The sequence below is a fragment of the Manis javanica genome, chromosome 10, assembly GCF_040802235.1.
Source record: "Manis javanica isolate MJ-LG chromosome 10, MJ_LKY, whole genome shotgun sequence".
Lineage (NCBI taxonomy): Eukaryota > Metazoa > Chordata > Mammalia > Pholidota > Manidae > Manis > Manis javanica.
Genome location: NC_133165.1, coordinates 102,716,547 through 102,742,948, shown reverse-complemented (window position 1 = coordinate 102,742,948; position 26,402 = coordinate 102,716,547). Strand labels below are relative to the sequence as shown.

At 37.3% G+C, this 26,402-nt stretch overlaps 1 protein-coding gene across 9 annotated transcripts in view; it reads right to left on the bottom strand.

Moving 5' to 3' along the window:
* HCFC2 (host cell factor C2) overlaps positions 1-26,055 on the bottom strand; it is a 93,238-nt gene extending 67,183 nt beyond the window's left edge. For all 9 annotated transcript variants that reach the window (XR_012121546.1, XR_012121545.1, XM_073213734.1 and 6 more), the window contains exons 1-6: positions 25,855-26,055; positions 24,136-24,284; positions 16,819-16,979; positions 2,894-3,102; positions 2,000-2,084; positions 32-138 (exon numbers count right to left, since the gene is read on the bottom strand). Coding sequence is in view for 7 of the 9 variants with exons in the window: in XM_073213734.1 (XP_073069835.1) it covers positions 32-138; positions 2,000-2,084; positions 2,894-3,102; positions 16,819-16,979; positions 24,136-24,284; positions 25,855-26,017 (874 nt within the window). In the remaining 2 variants the exon portion in view is untranslated. The remainder of the gene's footprint in view (positions 1-31; positions 139-1,999; positions 2,085-2,893; positions 3,103-16,818; positions 16,980-24,135; positions 24,285-25,854) is intronic.
* Positions 26,056-26,402: the final 347 nt, after the last annotated feature.

Here is a 26,402-nt window from a genome sequence, read left to right as displayed (position 1 = left end):
TGTTTCAATAAATAACTCTTAAAAGTCTCACCCAAATTTAGGTAAGAAAATGAACTGGTACATCTCCATTCACAATCATGAGGTGAAGTTTCAGTATTTTCCCCCTTATGAGGAACCCATCCACCAAAAATGTACATCCTAAACAACAAAAGACAAAGGAACATGATGTAGCTGATTTTCTTTTCTAAAGACTTAATTTTATTTTTTGGATTTAAAATGCTAAGAATAGACTTACATTTCTTATTGTTGACTCAAAGCTTCAAGACTATTTACTCACCATTGTAAAGGTAATGGGAATAAGGATGAAGAAAGTGGTCTTTCAAAAGTTTACAATTTTTTGAAGCAATACAGAATCAAATTATTTCTCTCTCTGGCAAGTTATGTAAAGTGAGGAATATCTCAATTACATACATTTGAAAATCAATACTGTATGTGTTATGCAAAGGGTACTTCAGTCAGAAAGATAACTCAAATGATCTATGATATCCAAAGTCAAATTTAGAATTGTTTGCATATAATAACCAAAGAGAACTAAGTTTCATATAACTTTGGTCACTGATATAACTCAAATAAAGAACTTTTTTTTAAAGGTTTTACTTCTTTTTTTTTTTATTAAAGTCTCAGTGATATACACTCTTATGATGGTTTCAAATACACAACACAGTGGTTCAACATTCACCCATATTAATTCCTGATCCCCTCCATTGCGGTCATTGTCTATCAATGAAGTAAGATGTTACAGAGTCATTAATTGTCTTCTCTGTGCTGTACTACCATTCCCAAGACCTACCTATATTGTGATGGTGAATTATAGTGCCCCTTAATCCTCCTTTCTCCTCCCTTCCCAACCCTCCCCAACCCTTCCCTTTGGTAATCACATCCCTTCTCAATGTCTATGAATCTACTGCTATCAAATAAAAAACTTCATGTGGACACCAGGGGTTCATGAGACACAGCTGATGGCTGCTGAAGAAAAAAGAATCATCAGACTGAACTTAGGGCCCATGTGACCTCATACCAATCAAAGAAGTCTTACTTTTTATCTAGTTTATATATTAAGAGTTCCAATGGAAAACTGTATTTTATTAAAGGGTTTTGCTGCTTTTTAAAAAATATATCTTGTTAGATTTTCTGACTATTTTTAAAAAAGAACTAAAGAGATTCTAAGGGTTCTGATGTTTTTTAAAAAATATATCTTATTAGATTTTATGACTATTTTAAAAAAATAACTAAAGAGGTTCTAAATTACAAGTTTTTGTTTTCTTAAACATTACTTTTAAGGTAAAGTCCCTACACAAGTAAATAATTAACTTCTATTTAAACAATACTACTAACCCTGGCCCAGTGTTGCACAAATAAGGGAATGTGTTGATGATAGTAATAGCTAACCTTTATGGAGTGCCCACTACATACTGGGCACTGTTCAAAGAATTTTACAGGTATCAATCCACTTAATCCTACGACAATGTTGTGAGGTAGGTTTTACTATTATCCACATTTTACACATGAGGAAATTGGGGTACAGACAGATTCCATTACCTTACCTGAGGTCATACAAGACAATTAGCAAATCTGAGACTTGAATTTCGCCAACCTGGTTACAGAGTCTGTATTCTAACCATAATGCCACCCAAAGTATAATCATTGGGCATATATACTGAGTACATACCTGAGAACAAATCAAGCACTACCAGAAATATGTAAAAAGAAACAGGTGTTTCAAACCTGTTACTGGAGAACAGATCAGTTTGACATTCCGTTTACCCTTAGGAAACGCCTACTCTGTGCAAGGTATTGTAAGGAACGTAAAGAAGTATAAGAGGTACTATGATAAGAAAATGCACAACAAATATCTTGGCTTTCATAGGCATATTTTAGTTTCAGTAAGTACAGTCAAACATCATTAATTCAGTGATCTATTTCCAAGAAACTAGTAACATCACTTTTCTTAAGGTATATCTTAAGTTGGTTAAAAAAAAGTAAAACTAAAACACCGTACTTGTTTCCTATGACACTGGCTGTGTGAAGGCTTCGTGGAAGTGGCACTGTCCCTTTAGTTTCTGGTTTTGACCACGACATAGTTTCTAAAAGTAAAAATAAGTATATTAACAACTTGATCTAATAACACCAAATCACCTCAGCTTGCAAAATTAAAAAAAAAGGACTTATCAAAATGAAGTCCTATTGTTGTATTATTTTACATATTATATAACAATACTGTATCATTGTATTTATTTTATTGTATTTATTTACATCTATAAATTTGCCATAAATCGCCAATCATAGAAATTTATTTACAGTTCAATGTTAGTATTTGTAATGGAGAGGTGTACTTAAGGTGCCACCAATTTTGAATTAAGATTAGAGATTTTAACATTTTAAACAAGAGTACATTGTGTAGAAGATAGTCAAAAGTGAGAGGCACACCTACTCTCTAATCATCCATTCTAGGATCTCTTAAGAGCTACAACAGGGTTTTTCATTAACCAGCAATCACATTATTAATGCTACATTACCTGTAGACAGAGTAACCATAGAAATTTGATCATCTCCAACTGGAACACATTACAAAGTGAAAGGGGGACTGTTGATAATTACACAGGACAACAAGCATAAACCAGGACCATCCCAGGCAACCCAGGACATATGGTGACCCTATTTATAGGGAGCACAGGACAATCACTGTCATAATCTAACATTTACTTGTTCAACCTGACTGGTCAGCAACCATTCACATCACAACTTGGCTGTCCCAGTGGCTGGCTACAAGTCGTAGTTATAAATCTAAGTGCAACTCAATAAATACTGTAATCAAAAATATTTTTCAAAGTAATTTTTATATTTGCTTCATCAGTTATAGCCAGTTCCTGAGACTAAATCAAGTTAAGCTTACCTAAGTCAAGTTGCCATAGGTCATCTAGGCGAGCACCACACATTCCACCAAAAACATACATTTTAGGACTTCCAGAATCTTTTTTGCAATATATGACAGCTGTGTGGGATTCTCTTGGAGAAGGCACAATTCCTTTAGTTACTGGAATGCTCCAACCCACCACACCAGAACCATGCTGTAGCTCCAACTCATAGAAATCATTTAAATATCTAGGATATCATGAAAAAAATTAAAACATTAATATAGTACATATCTTTTAATTGATTTTTATTTCTGTTTATAAAGATAAAGTTTGTTAACTGTAAAAAATTCATAGAGTACAGAAATGCATTAGGGGAGCAGAAACCCCATAGTTCACTCATTCAAGACCTGTTTATCAAACACTACTGCACACCAGGCACTCTTCTGATCAGTAGTGAACAGACAAGATTTTAAAACTTCCTACCATTATTTAGCCAACACTCTTATCTAGGATAACAATTGTGATGCCTTCAAAACATAGCCACAAATTCTCTGACACTGTTCTCACCAGGAGATAGGGTCTAAGTCCTCTTCCTTGATTCTGGGAAGGTTTGTGACTGTTTTGACTAACAGAATATGATGAAATGATATTATGTGACTTCTAAGGCTCAAACACAGAATGCCAATGAAGCTTCACTATATAAAACACTTGCTCTTGGAATCCTGAACCACCGTGGAAGTCCAACTATCACACAATCACCATGTGGAGAGGTACCTATATGTAGGCACATAGGATGACAGTCCCAGTTGAATCCATCCTTCAGCCATTTTAGTTGAGGCATCAGACACAGGAGTGACCATTCAAGCCTTCCCATCTGAAGGCCTAGCCATTATTGCAATGTCCTGTCTGAATTCCTCATATACAGAATCCACAGTATAATAAAATGTGATTATTTTGCATTATTAACTTTTGGGGGAATTTACTATATGTCACTAAATAACTAGAACAGTCACTACTGACAATAACTGGTAAATATCCTTTCAGACCTCTTTCTCTATGGATACCCACATATGTATAAATGAGGCACATTCTAAATATTGCTTTGTAACATTTTTTCTTTTTAAATTTTCATCCTATAATGTCATAGCAATGTCCTACATAGTTTTACTCTAGAAATGGGCATTAAACTTCTCATCTGTGACATGGGTGTTTTCAATGCTTTGAGCAAAATGACTTTCGTAGGAATCTATTTCCTATCAAATTATTACTCAAGTATGGGGGCAAAATTGAAACACTGTAGGACATGTAAAATGTCAAAGTTTAACTATACAGTTTTTTTGGAAAAAATGACTCTAGATGTCACCTAGGAAAAATAAAAAGAAGTCCCCAAATGAACACATTAAATAAGAGAAATGGTAGTACAAGGAAACCAGTAATTTATAATTATATTTAAATTGATGCTGATAACTGTGGTTGTGAGGTCTAAATAATCACTAAGAAAGACTAATCCAAAATTAATCTCTTAATATTACTGTAATCTAGAAGAAGATTCAAGAATATGTGGAACACAGGGAAAAACTGGGTAAGCAAAAGGCGGCTAAATGTAAAAATATCTATTCTGAAAGGTAACAAGACATTTTCAGTTTAAATGTGTATGTTAATTTTTGTGCAATGAAAGGAAGCAAAGAATTAGCACATTTAAGTTTCAAATCACTAGAAAGAATGAATCAAAGAAAAACAATACATTAGAGAAAGTAAAGAAAAGGAAAAATAAGCAAAGCATAGTCTATGGAAAGCAGTTAATAAGATAGTCAGGAAAAAAACACTATAAACAATGCTGAAAGAAAACAACTGAAAAAAATTAGTACATAACACAGAAAGATCAAATTTTTTTAATGTGAAGAGCTCCTACAAAATCAAGATAATGAATGACCAGTCACATAATAAACAAAAGATAAAAGCATATAAATTGACAGTTGTCTTACCAATGGGTTTCAGCCACAGACAAATTCATCATGGATTCAATGAGACCAAAGGAATGACAGTAGAACATTCATGGGGTGAAGGGTAATACCCAACTTTATTTCCATGGTGGCAGGTCAATCACCAGAATCCCATCCATTCAGAGCAAGTCTGCATGCAGCAAGCCAGTCTTTGCATCTGGGCCGCTCTGCCCGTGCAGCCGTCTCAGTCTCTGTTCTCAGCACTGCCACCACTCTAGCCTCTGCTCTGCTCTCCTGTAGCCTTGCAGCCATGCCACCATGTTGCCCAGAGCACTGGGCAGAGCTCTTTATATAAAGTCAATAACAACGTATTGCCCACATGTGTGTAGTGAGCTAGTCAACCAGGGCCAGGTGAGAATCCTGGCCATAGGAACCTTCATTTTATCCACACAGCTCACAGTACAGAAAATAAAATTATATAAACATTTATGTATGTACACATACACAAACACACACAAATGTTCAACCTCATCACAATTTTAAAAAATCTAGCAATGGCAGGAAAAGGGGGAATAGGGAAGCAACAATAATCAGAATAGATGGAAGGCATAAAATAATATAAGGGCAGGAAAAAACTTTCCTATTTATTATAAGACAAAGCCTCTTGGGCCATGGGGTATGCAAGGGAAACAAAAGAACCCTGAATCCAGCTGTAGGCTATTAACAGCAAGGATGATATTAAAACTATTTAACAACTGATAATGGCATAAACTTAAATAGACCAAAATGGATGCCAATCAGTATGCTATACCAGTTTATACTGGTTAACTGACAGTTCTTTTTGTGAAAGGTAACTTTACAACAGAATAATACACACAGGTAGAAAATTAGATATACCGGGAACAAAACACAAGTTCACAAAAACACTGGGGGATTTTAAATGTCATTCAGAAGTTGAAACAACCTACACACAGAAAAGAAAAAAGCTTGGAATGGCAACTTAAACCAGTGATTTAATAAAGAACCTTGTAGCCAGTCAAGAACTCACAATCTTTAAGAGCAACTATGGCATAATCACAAAAATTAACTGTGAAATAGGCCGTAAAGACAATGTTGGAAAAGAAGAAACACCATGTGGATAAAGTGAAGGTTCCTATAGCCAGGATTCTCATCTGGCCCTGGTCGGCTAGCTTACTACATGTGTGGGCAACACGTCATTATTGACTGAGTGCTGACATGGTGGCATGGCTGCAAGGCAGCAGGAGAGCAGAGACAAGACTGAAGTGGTGGCAGCATCAAGGACAGAGACTGAGACAGCTGCAGGGGCAGAGACTGGCTTGCTGCATGCAGACTCGCTCTGAGTGGACGGGATTCTAGTGATTGATCTGCCACCGTGGGAATGAATTTGGGTATAACCCTTTCACCCCAAGTACGTTCCGTTGTCATTCCTCAGCCTCACTGAATCCATAGCAAACATGCCAGGGCTGAAACCCATTGGCAAGACACCCCATAAAGCACATTTTTTTACCTCAGTATAATAAAACTAGATAGATATTAGCAGCAATAACAAAACTTTCCATTTGGAAACCTAAATTATGCTGAACTACTTTTGGATTAAAGAGAAAATAGAAATTAATGACAGTAAGAGCACTACATATCAAAACCTATGGAATATGGCCAAAGTGATAACTAGAGAAAAATGTGTACCATTTATTACAAACAACACTGAAAATAAATTAACTAATAAGCATTCAAATTATTAGAATTTAGAAAAAAGTTAGAAAGAGCATTCAAACTATTAGAAGTTTAAAAGAAGTTAGAAAAAGGGAAAAATTTAAAGAAATGGAATAGGGTTAAAGAAAATAAATGAAAAAAAAAGATTATTAGTAAACTAAAATGTGGTTCTTTGAAAAACACCAATAAAATAGCAAGCCACTAGCAGGTCTGAAAGGTATCAAAGATCACCCCCTGAACTAAACCAATCCCAGACAATTATTTTCTACTAAATTTCAATACATTTCTACTATATACTCAAGAAATTATGTTATTTAAACATAGTAATAGATAGAGCTTCCCATAACCTAGGAACACAGCCCTAATTACGTTTCCAGGGGTAACATAATCCTGATACTCAAATTGGATTAGAATAGCAATCAATGCCCCCCGAAAAGACAATACAGGCAAAATCACTAATGACCATAGATAATATAAATAAATGTTAGCGAAGTGAATTTAGGAACATATGAAAAGAACACTGTAACACAATAAAGTGGAATTTAGTTATGAATTAAAAGATGGCTCATATTTCAGAATTTAATAATATAATTCACAAAATTACTGGATTAAAGGAAAGAAACAGTACACTCATTTCCATACTTGAGATAAATTATAACTCAATCAACATCCATTTTTGGTTAAAAAAGAGAAAATTACTAATTAGCAAACTGGAAATTTTAAAAACTTCTTTAATCTGATGAAAGGCATATACTAGAAATCTACAGTAAACACTAACACCACAATTAATGATAATAAGGCAATGAAACAGAATAGAGTCTAGTACTAGAGTTGACAAAGCTTTTTCTGTAAAGGGTCAGATAGTAAATATTTTAGGCTTTGCAGGCGAAAAAGTCTACCACAATTGCCAACTTTGCCCTTTTAATACAAAAGCAGTCCAAAACTCTACATAAATGAATAGGCATTGCTGTATGCCAATAAAATTTTATTAACAAAAACAGGCAGAAGTCTAAATTTGCGCCACAGACTATAGTTCATAACCCCTGGTCTATAGGACCTAGAAAGACCCATTTATATAAAGATAAAGATATCTTAAATTGTGTTTGAAACAGAGAAATCATCAACTTAATATAGATGGTTACATAGTTAGGAAGCTATCTGTAAACCTTATGGTAACCACAAACCTAAAGCCTATAATAGATACACAAAAAATTAAAAAAGAGAAATCTAATCACAATATTAAAGACTACCATCAAATAACAAGACTGTAAGAGAGGAAGAAAGGAACAGAGAGAAACTACAAAAGCAATCAGAAAACAATTAATAAGATGGCAATAAGTACATACCTATTAATAATTACCTGAAATGTAAATGGACTGAATGCAATAATCAAAAGACAGAGGGTAACAGAATGGATCAACAAGACCCATCAATGTGCTGACTACAAGGGACTCATTTCAGACCCAAAGACATACACAGACTGAAATGAAGGGATGTAAAAAGGTATTCCATGCAAATAACAGGGAGAGAAAAGCAGGAGTAGCATACTTTTATCAGACAAAATAGACTTCAAGACAAAGAAAGTAACAAGAAACAAAGAAGGACATTACATAATGATAAAGGGATCAGTCCAACAAGAAGATACAACCATTATAAATATCTATGCATCCAACATAGGAGCATCTACTATGTAAAATAAATAGTATCAGAATTAAAGGGGGAATAGATTGGAACTCATTTGTATTAGGAGACTTTAACACATCACTCATATCAGTAGGCAGATCAACCAGACAGAAAATAAATAAGGAAACAAAGGCACTGAACAACACATTAGATCAGATGGATGTAACAGATATCTACAAAACACTCCACTCAAAGGAGCAGGATACACAATGTTCTCAAGTATACATGGAATGTTTTCCAGAATGGATCATACACTAGGTCACAAGAAGAACCTCAGTAAGTTAAAAAAGATCGAAATTATATCAAGCAACTTCTCAGACCACAATGGTATGAAACTAGAAATAAATTGCCCAAAGAAAAAATGCCTACAAACACATAGACACTAAATGACATGCTTCTAAATAATCAATGGATCAATGAATGAACAAATCAAAACAGAAATCAAGCAATACATGGAGACAAGTAAACATAAAAATTTAACAGTCCAAATTTTGTGGGACAACACAAAACTGTTCTAAGAGGAAAGTACAGTGCAGTACAGGCCTACCTCAAGAAACAAGAACAATCCCAAATAAAGTGTCTAAACACACAATTAAAGAAACCAGAAAATGAAGAAATGAAACTAAAAGTTAGTAGAAGGAGGGACATAATAAAGATCAGAGCAGAAGTAAAATAGAGAAGAATAAAACAACAGAAAAAAAAATCAATGAGGTGGGAATGTAAATTAGTTCAACCATTGTGGAAAGTAATATGGAGGTTCCTCAGAAAACTAAAAATAGAAATACCATTTGATTCAGTAACTCTACTCCAAGGAATTTACCCAAAGAAAACAAGATCCCAGATTCAAAAAGACATATGCACCCCTATGTTTATCATAGCACTATTTACAATAGCCAAAATAATGGAAGCAACCTAAATGTCCATCAGTAGGTGAACAGATAAAGAAGATGTGGTGCATATACACAATGGAATATTATTCAGCCATAAGAAGAAAACAAATCCTATCATTTGCTACAACATGGATGGAGCTCGAGGGTATTATGCCAGGTGAAGAAAGACAAGTACCAAATGATTTCCCTATTTTGTGGAGTATAACAACAAAGCAAAACTGAAGGAACAAAACAACAGTAGACTCAGACTCCAAGAAGAGACTTGCAGTTAACAAAGGGAAGGGGGTGGGAAGGTGGGTGGGGAGGGAGGGAGAAGGGGATTAAGGGGCATAGGGGGGTCACAGGGGAGGCAGTATAGCACAGAGAAGATAAATAGTGACTCTATAGCATCTTACTATGCTGATGAGCAGTGACAGCAATGGGGTGTAGGGGGAGACTTGATAACATGGGTGAATGTAGTAACCACAATGTTGCTCATGTGAAACCTTCATAAGACTGTATATCAATATCTTAATGAAACAAAAAAGGAATTGGAAAAAAAATCAATGAAACCAAGAGCTGGTTCTTTTGAGAAAATAAGCAAAATAGACAAACCCCTAGCCAGACATATCAAGTAAAAAAAGAGACAGTACACAAATAAACAAAATCAGAAACAAAAAGGGAATAGTCACAACTGATACCACAGAAATGCAAAGAATTATTAGAGAATTCTATGAAAAGTTATATGCCAAGAAGAAATGGACAAATTCCCAGAAAAATACAACCTTCCAAGACTGACCCAGGAAGAAACAGACTAATTACCAGTAATGAAGTTGAATTGGTAACCAAAAAACTCCCAAAAACAAAAGTCTATGACTAGATGGCTTCACAGCTGAATTCTACCAAACATTTAAAGAAGGGCTAATATCCATAGTTCTTAAAGTATTCCAAATAGTAGAACAGGACAGAATACTTCCAAACTCATTCTATGAGGCCAGCATCACTACCACCAAAACCAGACAAAGAGACTACAAAAAAATTTTTAAACCAACATACCTGATGAACATAGATGCAAAAATCCTCAACAAAATATTAGCAAACCAAATTCTAAAAAAAAACACTTCAAAAGGATCATCCATCACAACCAAGTGGTATTTATTCCAGGGATGCAAGGATGCTACAACATTTGTAAATCAATCAATGAGATACACCAGATTAACAAAAGGATAAAAATCACATGATCATCTCAAAAGATGCTGAAAAAGCATCTGACAAAATTTAACATCCAAACATCCATTCATGATACAAAATTCTCAACAAAATGGGTATAAAGTATATGTACCTAAACATAATAAACACCATGTAAGACAAATCCACAGCTAACAACATACTCAATGGCAAAAAGCTGAAAGCTCTTCCTCTAAAATGTGGAACAAGATAAGGATGTCCATTCTTACTACTTTTATTCAACATAATACTGGAGGTCCTAGTCATGACAATCAAACAAGATATAGAGATAAAAGGCATCCAAATTGGTAAAAAAGAAGTAAAACTGTCACTGTTTACAGATGACATGATTATTATACACAGAAAACCCTAAAGATTCCACCAAAAAACTATCAGAACTATAACTGAATTCAGCAAAGTTGCACTACACAAAATTAATACACAGAAATCTGTTGCATTCCTATATACCAACAATGAACTAGCATAAAGAGAAATCAAGAAAATAATTCCATTTATAATTGCATTAAAAAGAATAAAATACCTAGGAATAAACCTAAGGAAATGAAAGACCTGTGCTCTGAAAATTATAAAACACTCATGAGAGAAATTAAAGAAGATACAAATAAGTGAACTCTACCCTATGCTCATGGATAGGAAGAATTAAAATATTGTCAAAATGGCTATCCTGCCCAAAGCAATTTACAGATTCAGTGCAATCCCTATCAAAATACCAACATCATTTTCTAATGAACTAGAACAAATAATCCTAAAATTCATATGAAACCACAAAAGACCCCAAATAGCAAAAGCAATCCTCAGAAAGAACAACAAAACTGGGGGTATTATGCTCCCTGACTTCAGTCTACACTAAAAGGTACAGTAATCGAAACACTATGGTACTGGTATGAGAACAGACCCACAGATCAATGAAACAGAATAGACAGTCCAGATATAAACCTATGCATAATGGTCAATTAATATACAATAAAGGAGTCATGAATATACAGTTTCCCAACAACTGGTGTTGTGAAAACTGGACAGCTACATGTAAGAGAATGAAACTGGATTATTGTCTAACTCCGTACACAGAAGTAAACTCAAAATGGATCACAGACCTAAATGTAAGACATGAAACCACAAAACTCATAGAAGAAAACATAGGCAAAAATCTCTTGAACATAAGCATGAGCAACTTTTTCCTGAACACATCTCCTCGGGCAAGGGAAACAAAATAAGAAATGAGCAAGTGGGACTACATCAAACTATAAAGCTTCAGTACAGCAAAGAACACCATCATCAGAACAAAAAGGCAACCTACAGTATGGGAGAACATATTCATAAACAATTTATCCTATAAGGGGTTAACATCCAAAATATATAAAGAACTCAAATGACTCACCACCAGAAAAAACCCAAATAACCCGATAAAAAAATGGTCAGAGGGCATGAACAGACACTTATCCAAAGAAGAAACACAGATGGCCAAAAGGTACATGAAAAGATGCTCCACATCACTAACATCAGGAAAATTCAAATTAAAACCACAATGAGATAATCACCTCACACCAGTTAGAATGGCCATTATCCAAAAGACAAAAAATAACAATAATAATAAGGATGTAGAGAAATGGGAATTCTCCTACACTATTGGTGGGAATATAAACTGGTGTAGCCACTGTGGAAAGCAGTATGGTGGGTTCTCAAAAAACTACAAATAGAAATACCACTCAACTCAGTAATTCTACTTCTAGGAATTTACCTGAAGAAAACTAAATCCCTGATACAAAAAGATATATGCATCCATATGTTTATCACCACATTACTTACAATAGCCAAGATATGGAAGCAAGCAGTGTCCATTAATAGATGAATGGATAAAGATGTGGTACATACACACAATGTATTACTCTTCAGCCATAAAAAAAGAGAAAGCCTGTCATTTGCAACAACTTGGATGATCTAGAGGGTATTATACTCAGTGAAATAAGCCAGGTGGAGAAAGACAAATACCCTATGATTTCACTTCTTTGTGAAATACAGTAACAAAACAAAACGAAATGAACAAAACAGCAGTAGACTCATAGACACTATGAAGTGACTGGTGGTTACCATAGGGGAGGGGTAGGAGTGGGTGGGTGGGGAAGGTGAGGGGGATAAAAAGGCACAAAAATTCTCAATCATAATGTAAGTTGGTCATGGGAATGGTGGTACAGCATGGAGAATACAGCCAATGATTCTGTTACATCTTCCCATGCTGACAGCTGGTAAGAGCACTAGAGCGGGTGAGGATTTAATAATGTGGGTAACGAACCACTGTGTTGTATACTTGAAACCAACATAAGATTGTATATCAATGATACTTCAATTTTAAAAAAAAGCAAAACTATGAATGTAGTAGAAAGAAACACATAAAAGTTATTTTTATAATTTTGGGCAGGAGAGCCTTCCTAAGCAAGATACAAAACTAGAAAGTCATCAAAGAAATTGTCAAACTTGATAAAACATAAATTAAAACCACAAAAAAAGGAAAAGGCAAATAGAAGACTTGGAAAAAGTATTTGGAACAACTGAAACAAAATATATTAAAAAATTCCTAAGAATAATTTTAAAAAGCTGAAATCCACAAAAATATGATTAGAAATAAAAAGTGAGTTCAGGAAGGTTAGAGGATTTAAGACCAATATATGGAGACTAACTGTATTTTTACATCGTAGCAACTAAAAATCTAAAAATGAAATTAAGAAATCAACTCTATTCGTAATGTCATAAAAAAGAATTAAAAGTTAGGAATAAATTTAACAAAATAAGAACAAAACTTGTACACTGAAAACTTGAAAATACTGCTGAGAGAAAAAGACCTAAATAAATGGAGAAATAGTACATGCTTAGGATTGGAAGACACAATACTAGTAAGATAGCAGTTCTCCACAAATTGATCTAAACATTCAACACAATTCCTATCAAAATCTCAGCAGACCTTTCTGCAGAAATTGCAAGTTGATCCTAAAATTTACATAGAAATGCAAAGGACCCAGAATAGCCAAAACACTCTTGAGAAAGAATAATAAAATTTGAGAAGTTACATCTTCTAATTTTAAAACTTAATATACAGCTACAGTAATCAAGACACTGTGGTTCTGGCATAAGGCTAGATATATAGATCAATGGAACTGAATTGTGAATCTAGAAATAAACCCTTACATTTATGGTCAACTGATTTTCAATTAAGATGCCAAGGCAATACAATGGGAAAAGGAGAGTCTTTTCAAGAAATGGTACTGGGACAACTAGATATCTGTATGTAAGAAGATGAAAGTAGACACTGTACTCCAGATATAAAAACTAACTCAAAATGAATCATAGATACAAATGTAAAGGCTAAAACTATAAAATATTTAGAAGAAAACAGAGGAAATCTTCACAAGCTTGAGATAGGCAAAGAGTTCTGAAATACAACACTAAAAGCATGATCTATAAAAAAATTTGATAAATTGGACTTACCAAAATTTAAAACTTTGTGCTTCAAAAGATACCATTAAGAAAATGAAAGGGTAAGTTACAGACGAGAAGAAAATATTTTCAAATCACACTTCTGATTTTTTTTTAAAAAACTTGTATCCAGAATATGTAAGAACTCTTACAATTCAATAATAGGAATACAATTTAAAAATAGACAAAGATTTGAATAGAAATTTCACCAAATAAAATATACCAATGGCTAAAAAGCTCATGAAAAGATGCTCAACATCATTGGTCATTAGGGAAATGCAAAGTAAAGCCACAATGAGACACCGCTTTATACCCACTGGCTATAATAAAAAGACAAACAATAACAAGTGTTAGCAAGGAGGTAGAGAAATTAGAACTCTCATACATTGTAGGTGGGAATGTGAAATGGTAGTCACTTGGAAATCAGTTTGACAGTTTTATGAAGTTAAACAGATTACCATATGACCCAGCAATTCTACTAGGTATCTAATCAAGATAAATTAATATATGTCCATATAAAGACTTGTATGCAAATGTTCAGAGCAGCATTATTCATAAAAGCTGAAAACTGAAAACTATCAAATTGTCCATCAACTGATGAATAGATAACCAAAATGTGGTATATCCACATAGTGGAGTACTATTAAGCAATAAAAATGAAATATTTGATGCATGTTACAACATGGTTGAAACTTAAAAATATTATGCTAAGTTGTATAGTGTTGGAGGGGCACGGGGAGGGCTGTGCAACACAGAGAAGACAAGTAGTGATTTTACAGCATCTTACTATGCTGATGGACGGTGACTGTGAAGGGCTATGTTGGGGGGACTTGGTGAAGGGGGGAGCCTAGTAAACATAATGTTCTTCATGTAATTGTAAATCAATGATATCAAAATAAAAAATTTTAAAAAATATTATGCTAATTGAAGGAAGATAAGTGTAGAAAATCACATTTATATAACATGTCCAGAAAAGGCTAATCTCTTGAAATGGAAAATAGATTAGTGGTTACCTGGGGATTGAGATATGAATAGAGACTGACTGAAAATGGGTAAGATGTTTCTTTTTAGAGTGATAGAAATGCTCTAAAACTGAATTGTGGTGATGGTTATACAACACTATAAATTTATGAAAAATATCACTGAATTGTACATACAAAAGGATGAGTTTTATGGTTTATTATTCATACTTCAATTTTTTAAAAAAGAAAAATGAGCAAGGACATGAACAATTTCAGAAAAGGAATTGCAAATATCCAATAAGCATACTTAAGCAAGCTCATTCCCAGTTTAAAAAAATCAAAATAAATTCATTAAATGTATCTTAGTTTGGCAAAAGCTAAGAGTGAGAGAATTCAGTATTGCCAAGGATGTATGTACTCTGGTACACTATTATTAGGAATATAAAATGGTTCTGTCTCTTTGGAGGCTGATTCAGGAGTACCTAACAAACTTACATGTAAATACTCTCACAAAAATATTTAAACATGTACAAAGACTGTAATACCAATACAATGGAAATATTTAAATGTCCATGAGTAGGGGAACAGTCAAATAATTTCCATTAATTCAGACTCCTTTTCAACCTTAAAAAAAAGTCAGTCTAAACTGCCATGAAACTATCTCCAAGATATAAGGAAAACAAAAACAAGTAAACACCTGAAGTTGCCAAGCAAAAGGAAAGAGTCCACTTCTATAAAAAAATATATATTCTGTATAGGACTGAATTAATGTTCCCAACTCTCTCTCAGTAAGCAGAACATATATCCCTCAATCACTGACTTATGGCTTGGCCTAATGGCTTGCTTTGACCAATGGGATGTAAACAGAAATGACTATGCCAGCTTTAATCAGAGGTTTTTAGAAAGCATTGCATGTATCTATTGGCTCCCTCAAGCAGCACAAACTTGAGAAGCTTGCCTGCTATGCACAATAACCCAATGAAGGCTGACTAATGCACTGTTACATGAAAAAGTCCCAAAAGATGCACATCAAATTAAATTATGTGTGTGTGCCTATGTTGGGGGCAGTGATGCTATGAGAAAGAACTTTACATACTTTCCAGTTTCTTGAATTTTTACAGGTTTGTATCTAAGAAATCTGTTTAATGGGAAAATGAAAAAAAGACATGCTAAAAGTAAAAGTATCTGGATTAACATGACAGCACAAATGTTCCTTTTCTCCAGTTTCCAAATTTTCCATGCTGTTATAGTATATGCTGTTTAAAAAAGTTTGGGGGAAAGAATGCTAAGACTCTAACATCAATCTAATATATGCAAAAAGAAACATAATCATGATGATAACAACTCTTGCACTATATGCTGATGGCAATTCAAAAATGTTTTGAAAGTTATGCCAATGATCTTATTTAGCCATCAGGATGACACTGAAAGGTAGGTATTTAGCCACTCCTATTTCACTGTGAAGGAAAGCAGGCTTAGGTTACTTGTAAAGAACACACATGATAAACAATCCTTTTGGACTCTAAATCTCCAAATCCTGAATGCTATAATGACAATGTGATCACAACACTATTCAAAAAGAAAAGAGGTAGTAATTAACTGTCTGGAAAAAGGAGATTGGTTCAGAAAAAGTATTTCCTTGTGTGAACTATTCTATCAGCTGCTTTGTATGAAAAATAAAATGATGGCTTTCATTTTATTGTCAGATTTTGTCACCAAATTCTCAGAGTAACCTAATTTGAAAGTAACCATTTGTTACTTTTCATTATCATTTACAAGAACTATAATACACTATGGCTCAATACATACAAGCATGTCACTACAGTTTATTAATACCAACTTAATAAGATGATTTCTGGTCAGAAAAGGTATAGTTTGGAAACAAACATACTGCAGGGACTAAGGAAAACACAAATGCACACAACTTGGTTCATCGTTAGATTCAATGCAAAAGACTAAGTAAGCTTCATCCCTTTTAATAATTAAAGATAGAAGAAATTAAATAATTTTCATCTAAATAATAAAATAAGCATTTAGTCTGAAAAAGTCGGCATACCTGGGAACGTTATTGTTTGAATCTTCACTTTCATTTGCTAGGCCTCCAAACAAATAGCACTTGTTACCATATAAAGAGAAGCTATGTCCAAGCCGAGGACAAGGAGGTAAACCAGAAGAAGGAGGGTGGGGTTTTACTTTTTTCCATAACCAACGACTTGCCTAATAAAAGAGCATAAATATAATCAGATAAAACTCAGGTAAGCATTCCAATATTGTCAATAGTGTAACATCATACCAGTATATTTTAATCCAAATTCAATTAAAAGGCTCCAGTAAACTGCTTTTGGGACACATGACAAGCAAGCAGATAACTTTTGGAATTAATGTTTCAATAGAAATTCAATCTAGTTCAGATTCCATATTCACAGATTCCCAAAATGGCAAGCTAAGCTTATAAATAATAAACCCTAACAAATGAAAAATTAAATATATATAGCTTTAAGATTAAATGTAATTTATGCATTCTTTTTTAATTTTTTAATTTTTTTATTTTGGTATCATTAATCTACAATTACATGAAGGACATTATGTTTACTAGGTTCCCCCCTTCAACAAGTCCCCCCCACATTCCCGTTCACAGTCACTGTCCATCAACATAGTAAGATGCTGTAAAATCACTACTTGTCACCAAGTTCACAGTCACTGTCCTTCAACATAGTTAAGATGCTGTAAAATCACTACTTGTCTTCTCTGTGTTGCACAGCCCTCCCCGTGCCCCCCCAACACTATACATGCTAATCGTAATGCCCCCTTTCTTTTCTTCCCGCCCTTATCCCTCCCTTCCCACCCGTCCTCCCCAGTCCCTTTCCCTTTGGTAACTATTAGTCCATTCTTGGGTTCTGTGCTTCTGCTGCTGTTTTGTTCCTTCAGTTTTCTTTTGTTCTTATACTCCACATGTGAGTGAGATCATTTGGTACTTGTCTTTCTCCACCTGGCTTATTTCACTGAGCATAATACCCTCTAGCTCCATCCATGTTGTTGAGAATGGTAGGATTTGTTTTTTTCTTATGGCTGAGTAATATTCCATTGTGTATATGTACCACATCTTCTTTATCCATTCGTCTACTGATGGACATTTAGGTTGCTTCCATATCTTGGCTATTGTAAATAGTGCAGCGATAAACATAGGGGTGCATCTGTCTTTTTCAAACTGCAGTGCTGCATTCTTAGGGTAAATTCCTAGAAGTGGAATTCCTGGGTCAAATGGTATTTCTATTTTGAGCATTTTGAGGAACCTCCATACTGCTTTCCATAATGGTTGAACTAATTTACATTCCCACCAGCAGTGTAGGCGGGTTCCCCCTTCTCCACAACCTCGCCAACATTTGTTGTTGTTTGTCTTTTGGATGGTAGCCATCCTTACTGGTGTGAGATGATATCTCATTGTGGTTTTAATTTGCATTTCTCTGATGACAAGCGATGTGGAGCATCTTTTCATGTGTCTGTTGACCATCTGAATTTCTTCTTTAGAGAACTGTCTATTCAGCTCCTCTGCCCATTTCTTAATTGGATTATTTGCTTTTTGTTTGTTGAGGTGGGTGAGCTCTTTATATATTTTGGATGTCAACCCTTTATCAGATCTGTCATTTTTGAATATATTCTCCCATACTGTAGGATACCTTTTTGTTCTATTGATGGTGTCCTTTGCTGTACAGAAGCTTTTCAGCTTGATATAGTCCCATTTGTTCATTTTTGCATTTGTTTCCCTTGCCCGGGGAGATATGTTCAAGAAGAGGTCACTCATATTTATGTCTATGAGATTTTTGCCTATGTTTTTTTCTAAGAGTTTCATGACTTACATTCAAGTCTTTGATCCATTTTGAATTTACTTTTGTGTATTGGGTTAGACAGTGATCCAGTTTCATTCTCTTACATGTAGCTGTCCAGTTTTGCCAGCACCATCTGTTGAAGAGACTGTCATTTCCCCAATGTATATCCATGGCCCCTTTATCAAATATTAGTTGACCATATATGTTTGGGTTAATGTTTGGAGTCTCTATTCTGTTCCATTGGTCTGTGGCTCTGTTCTTGTGCCAGTACCAAATTGTCTTGATTACTGTGGCTTTGTAGTAGAGATTGAAGTTGGGGAGTGAGATCCCCCCCACTTTATTCTTCCTTCTCAGGATTGCTTTAGCTGTTCGGGGTCTTTGGTGTTTCCATATGAATTTTTGAACTATTTGTTCCAGTTCATTGAAGAAAGCTGTTGGTAATTTGATAGGGATTGCATCGTATCTGTATATTGCTTTGGACAGGATGGCCATTTTGATTATATTAATTCTTCCTATCCAAGAGCATGGGATGAGTTTCCATTTGTTAGTGACCACTTTAATTTCTCTTAAGAGTGTCTTATAGTTTTCAGGGTATAGGTCTCTCACTTCCTTGGTTAGGTTTATTCCTAGGTATTTTATTCTTTTTGATGCTATTGTGAATGGAATTGTCTTCCTGATTTCTCTTTCCATTAGTTTATTGTTAGTGTATAGGAAAGCCACAGATTTCTGTTTGTTAATTTTGTATCCTGCAACTTTGATGAATTTCGATATTAGCTCTAGTAGTTTCGGAGTGGAGTCTTTACGGTTTTTTATGTACAAAATCATGTCATCTGCAAATAGTGACAGTTGAACTTCTTCTTTACCAATCTGGATTCCTTGTATTTCTTTGTTTTGTCTAATTGCCATGTCTACGACCTCCAGTACTATGTTGAATAACAGTCGGGATAGTGGGCATCCCTGTCTTGCTCCCGATCGCACAGGAAAAGCTTTCAGCTTCTTGCTGTTCAGTATGATGTTGGCTGTGGGTTTATCATACATGGCCTTTATTATCTTGAGGTACTTGTCCTCTATACCCATTTTGTTGAGAGTTTTTTTCATAAATGGATGTTGAATTTTATCAAATGCTTTATCAGCATCTATGGAGATGATCATGTGGTTTTTGTCTTTCTTTTTTTGATGTGGTGGATGATGTTGATGGATTTTCGAATGTTGTATTATCCTTGCATCCCTGCGATGAATCCCACTCGGTCATGGTGTATGATCCTTTTGATGTATTTTTGAGTTCGGTTTGCTAATATTTTGTTGAGTATTTTTGCATCTATGTTCATCAGATACATTGGTCTGTAGTTTTCTTTTTTGGTGGTGTCTTTGCCTAGTTTTGGTATTAGGGTGATGTTGGCTTCATAGAATGAGTTTGGGAGTATTCCCTCCTCTTCTATTTTTTGGAAAACTTTAAGGAGAATGGGTATTATGTCTTCTCTGTATGTCTGATAAAATTTCGAGGTAAATACATCTGGCCCGGGGGTTTTGTTCTTTGGTAGTTTTTTGATGACCGCTTCAATTTCATTGCTGGTAATTGGTCTGGTTTAGATTTTCTGTTTCTTTCTGGGTCAGTCTTGGAAGGTTGTATTTTTCTAGGAAGTTGTCCATTTCTTCTAGGTTTCCCAGCTTGTTAGCATATAGGTTTTCATAGTAGTCTCTAATAATTCTTTGTATTTCTGTGGGGTCCATCGTGATTTTTCGTTTCTCGTTTCTGATTCTGTTGATTTGTGTTGACTCTCTTTTCCTCTGAATAAGTCTGGCTAGAGGCTTATCTATTTTATTTATTTTCTCAAAGAACCAGCTCTTGGTTTCATTGATTTTTGCTATTGTTTTATTCTTCTCAATTTTATTTATTTCTTCTCTGATCTTTATTATGTCCCTCCTTCTGCTGACCTTAGGCCTCTTTTGTTCTTCTTTTTCCAATTTCGATAATTGTGACATTAGACCATTCATTTGGGATTGCTCTTCCTTCTTTAAATATGCCTGGATTGCTATATACTTTCCTCTTAAGACTGCTTTTGCTGTATCCCACAGTAGTTGGGGCTTTGTGTTGTTGTTGTCATTTGTTTCCATATATTGCTGGATCTCCATTTTGATTTGGTCATTGATCCATTGATTATTTAGGAGCATGTTGTTAAGCCTCCATGTGTTTGTGAGCCTTTTTGCTTTCTTTGTACAGTTTATTTCTAGTTTTATACCTTTGTGGTCTGAAAAGTTGGTTGGTAGGATTTCAATCTTTTGGAATTTACTGAGGCTCTTTTTGTGGGCTAGTATGTGGTCTATTCTGGAGAATGTTCCATGTGCACTTGAGAAGAATGTGTATCCTGTTGCTTTTGGATGTAGAGTTCTGTAGATGTCTATTAGGTCCATCTGTTCTAGTGCATTGTTCAGTGCCTCTGTGTCATTACTTATTTTCTGTCTGGTGGATCTGTCCTTTGGAGTGAGTGGTGTGTTGAAGTCTCCCAGAATGAATGAATTGCATTCTATTTCCTCCTTTAATTCTGTTAGTACTTGTTTCACATGTTGGTGCTCCTGTATTGGGTGCATATATATTTATAATGGTTATATCCTCTTGTTGGACTGAGCCTTTTATCATTACATAATGTACTTCTTTATCTTTTGTTACTTTCTTTATTTTGAAGTCTATTTTGTCTGATACTAGTATTGCAACACCTGCTTTTTTCTTTTTGTTGTTTGCATGAAATATCTTTTTCCATCCCTTGACTTTAAGTCTGTGCATGTCTTTGGGTTTGAGGTGAGTCTCTTGTAAGCAGCATATGGATGGGTCTTGCTTTTTTATCCATTCTATTACTCTGTGTCTTTTGATTGGTGCATTCAGTCCATTTACATTTAGGGTGATTATTGAAAGGTATGTACTTATTGCCATTGCAGGCTTTAAGTTTGTGGTTACCAAAGGTTCAAGGTTAGCTTCTTTACTATCTTACTGTCTAACTTAACTTGCTTATTGAGTTATTATAAACACAGTCTGATGATTCTTTATTTCTCTCCCTTCTTATTCCTCCTCCTCTCTTCTTCATATGTTGGGTGTTTTGTTCTGTGCTCTTTTTAGGAGTGCTCCCATCTAGAGCAGTCCCAGTAAGATGCCCTGTAGAGGTGGTTTGCGGGAGGCAAATTCCCTCAACTTTTGCTTGTCTGGGAATTGTTTAATCCCTCCTTCATATTTAAATTATAATCGTGCTGGATACAGTAATCTTGGTTCGAGGCCCTTCTGTTTCATTGCATTAAGTATATCATGCCATTCTCTTCTGGCCTATAGGGTTTCTGCTGAGAAGTCTGATGATAGCCTGATGGGTTTTCCTTTGTAGGTGACCTTTTTTTTTCTCTCTGGCTGCCTTTAATACTTTGTCCTTCTCTTTGATTTTTGCCATTTTAATTATTATGTGTCTTGGTGTTGCCCTACTTGGATCCCTTGTCATGGGAGTTCTGTGTACCTCTGTGGTCTGAGAGGCCATTTCCTCCCCTAGTTTGGGGAAGTTTTCAGCAATTATTTCTTCAAAGACACTTTCTATCCCTTTTTCTCTCTCTTCTTCTTCTGGTACCCCTATAATGTGGATATTGTTCCTTTTCGATTGGTCACTCAGTTCTCTTAAAATTCTTTCATTCCTGGAGATCCTTTTCTCTCTCTCTGCATCAGCTTCTCTGCGTTCCTGTTCTCTGTTTTCTAATCCATTAATGGTCTCTTGCATCTCGTCCATTTTGTTTTGAAGTCCTTCCAGAGCTTGTTTTATTTCTGTATTCTCCCTCCTTAGTTCTTGCATATTTCTCTGCAAGTCCATCAGCACGGTTATGACTTTTGTTTTGAATTCTTTTTCAGGAAGACTGGTTAAATTTATCTCCCCAGGTTCCTTTTCAGGGGAAAATGTAGCAGATGTCGAAGCTGTCTGGGTTAGTCTTGTCTGGATCAAATATTTTTTGCCTTTTCATGTTGATAGATGCAGTGGTGAGCTATTGGCTTTCTGTCAGCTGGGAGAGCTAAAGCTTTCCACTTGCTCCTGGCCTCTTTACTGGGACAATTGCGACTCCTAGTGACTTGTGTTGGGCAATTGTGTGTAGACTGTGTCTCTGTATCTTGCCTGGCCGGTATGGAGGAAGCTCCCTTGCTGTGGGTGTGGCCAGCCTCAGGCTGCTGCTCTGCTATGGCGAGGCCCCAGAGGGGTAATGGACGGGGGGTTGTTTGGCTGATTACCTCCGTGAGGGGTCTCAGAGCTGTTGCCCAGGGGTTTAGTGCGCCCGGAGTTCCCTGGAATTTCCAGCTGGACTGTGACCCAGAATGCTTCCGTCCAGCTGTGGCGTCCCTGTCCCTTTAAGACTTTCAAAAAGCACTCGCTTTTCTTTGTCACAGGGGCGCCGGCTTCGGGACCTGCTCACAGGTCTTGCTGTCCTGTTTCCCTAGTATCCAGGACCCCACGCATGCACTCTGTGTCTGCGCTCTGGTGTGGATGGCTAGGGCTGGGTGATTAGCAGTCCTGGGCTCCCTCTCCCTCCCCGCTCCGACTCCTCTCCTCCCGCCGGGAGCTGGGGTGAGGGGCGCTTGGGTCCCGCCGGGCCGGGGCTTGTATCTTACCCCTTTCACCAGGCGCTGGGTTCTCGCAGGTGTGGATGTAGTCTGGCTGTTGTCCTGTGTCTTCTGGTCTCTCTTTTAGGATTAGTTGTATTTGTTGTATTTTCAAAAATATATATGTTTTTGGGAGGAGATTCCCACTGTCCTACTCACGCCGCCATCTTGGCTCCGCCTCTATGAATTTATGCATTCTTACTTTCTGAAATTAGGTAATCCATGACTGGTGTATATTTTAACTTTTAAATAAGCATAAAGATAATTTAACAAACCAAACTCCAAAAAACTTAGTTTCTGGCTATGGATGCTTTCTTTACTCAAAACTGTTTGCTTGTAAATACATATAATCCACTTACATCTCCTAATTACCAGATGCCCTTGTGATCATAGCCCTGGAAACATATGCACAGGTCAGGAATAAATGTCAATTAGGGCTGTCACAAAGGGCTCTAAATCTGGTTTGGTGGAGTCAAACCCCTTCTTTTGTATGTATTGCCAGAAAAAAAAGTGATTTAGTGTTAGGATACAATTTCTATAATTAAACCAGAGGTTTTCAAAGTATGGTCTGAGACCAGCAGTAGCACAGGGAAACTTGGTAGGAAGGCAAATGGTGAGGCCCCACTACAGACAATACTGAATCAAAAACTCTTTTTGAGGGCAAGGCCTAGAGATCTGTGTTTTCACAAGCCTTTCAGGTGCTTCTGCTACACACTAATGATGCTAATGTTGCACTGGGTATTGGTAAAAGACTTACATTAAAAACTGGATTTTCCATGAAGTGGAAACATTTTCTTTAAAGCTGTAAAATGTAAAGCTCACACTACTTTAAGTATGTTAATGAAATATTTTGCAATCATTAGAGGAATTATGAAACGTACCATTATTAAGGCTTCACATTGAGATAAAGAATTTGAAATACACTTACTTGTAACTCATATAACTCATTGCTGTATCTTCCATACTCAACCATTCCCCCAAATACTAATATTCTGGTACCATCACAGACAAATCCATGGGCAGCACAGCCTGGAGGGATGTCTCCTCTAACAGCTGGTAGGAACCACTGATTGGTAACTAGTTGCCAAAATAAAATTAAAACCAATTATAATAAACTGTTATCACAAACTATGAGTATGTACTTGATATGTACCACGGTATCAGTGGTTCTGAATGGGAGATGCTTTTATCCCCTCTCCCCTCCATCCCTGCCAGGGGTAAACTAAAAATTGTAGTTGTCATAAATGGAAGTGGGGGGTACTACCGGCAACTAGTGAATACAGGCTAGGGATGCTGTCAAACATCTTACAATATACAGTGCACTCTCCCACAACAATTAATTCTCTGGTTCAAAATGTCAACTATTCTTCAATCAGAAAAAATAAAAATGAACAAATGTCTATAGTGCTGCTATGCTGTGTTGAAAAACCCTGATCTACATCATCTAATTCTTACAAAAACCCTGCTTGGTGAGTACCATTATTTCCATTTTACAAGTGAAAAATCCAACACTTAGGTTCTGTAACTTTAGCGCTGATCCTGGGCAACTGGCAGAGCAAAATTCAAACTAGGTCTAACTTATTCCCAAGCCAGGAGTTTTACATTTACACTACACCAAATTGTCAAATAACATTTTAACTTTATATGCTGGGTGCCAGGAGGAGCAGACGGTGAAAAAAAGAAAAAATTTCCCTACTCCACTACTTCATTAACCTTAAATGACCGCTATGGTTAAGTTACTTGGTTAAAGAAAAGTTACTGAACATGACATGGATCCAAAATAAAGTAATTAGCCTTACACCAAGGAAACCGCTTCCTCACGATAGCTGGCTCACTTACAAGTGGGAAAAATGAAATTCCAACCTCTTTCTATTCTACGAGGAACTCAAATCAAAGGCCAGGACTCCCCAGCCAGGGGCATTTGGGATTAGCCGCGGTGTTCGAGCTGACAATCCTCTCTCCTAGTGCTGCGCGGCTGACATTTGCCACACGCACCCAAGCACGCTGCGAGGCGCGGGTCCCGTACACGAACCAACCCCGGGCACTTCCCCGCCAGTTACGGAGGCTACTGCCAAAGGGGTGGAAATCCTGGCTGCCACCTGCCAGATACGAGGCTGCATCTGGGGTGAAAATACCAGAAGGCCTCTAGTTTTCCCTCCCCACGCCCACCTAGAGACCCCGGCCCCGCAGCGTCCCGGGTGGAAGCTCCGTTTTCCCGGGGCCCACGCCGCGGACCCGGACCCCGAGCTAGTCTCTCCCACCTAAGCAAGGAAAGGTAAAGACGGGAAAGGTCTGGAGGACCTTTGGTTTGTAGACGGTTTTGGTGTTTGACAGCGGGGGGCGAGACTTCGGGAAGCGGCCCAGGCGGCTGGAAACAGTCTCTTTGCCTACGTCCGCCGGCAGGGCCGGAGCGGGGGGGTCCGGGACTGCCTGCCTGAGGTCCGGCGTGTCCCGCTCGGGGTCCGGGCCCGCCACGCGGGCCCCGGGAAAACGGAGCTTCCTCCCGGGACGTTGCGGGGCCGGGGCCGCCCGTCCGAGGAGGCAGTGACCCGGCGGTGACAGCTGTCAGGGCCGCGGCCGCCGTCTCGCCTCCCCTCCCCCTCCGCAGCTCCCACAGGCGGGGCCGAGGAGCCGCCGGGGCGCCTACCCGTGTTGTAGACGTGCAGCTCGTCCGCGATGCCCTCGTTGCCCCCTCCGAAGATGATCATCAGCTCCCGGATGGCCACGGCCCGGTGTCCGTGCCGGGCGCGGGGGACCGGCCCCGTGAAGGAGGAAACCCGCCTCCAGTTGAGGAGGCTGGGAGCCGCCATCTTCCCAACCCCCGCCCCTCTGCCCACAATGCTCCGCGGCCGCTCGGGCGCCGTTGCTCCCGGGGGTGCGCGGGGACCCGCCTCCAGCTGTGCTCCCGGGAGGAGGCGTCACGTGACGGCGGGTGCCCTGGGCACGACGACCGCCTACGGGGAGCGGAGGGGTACTGGCCGCGGAGCCCTGTCCCAACCCCCGGACAACGTGTCCGCTCCTGGCACCCGTGCAACGGGTATTAGGGTGGAAGGACACTTCTACCGACCAAGTGTCTCGCTACCCAGCGCACCCCTTTTTGTGTTTGCGGGAAGGGGACAGTGTTTTCCTTTACGGCCACTTTAATGAGCAGCTAGGATGTGCGGGCGAGTCAGGCATTTTAAACAATTACAACAC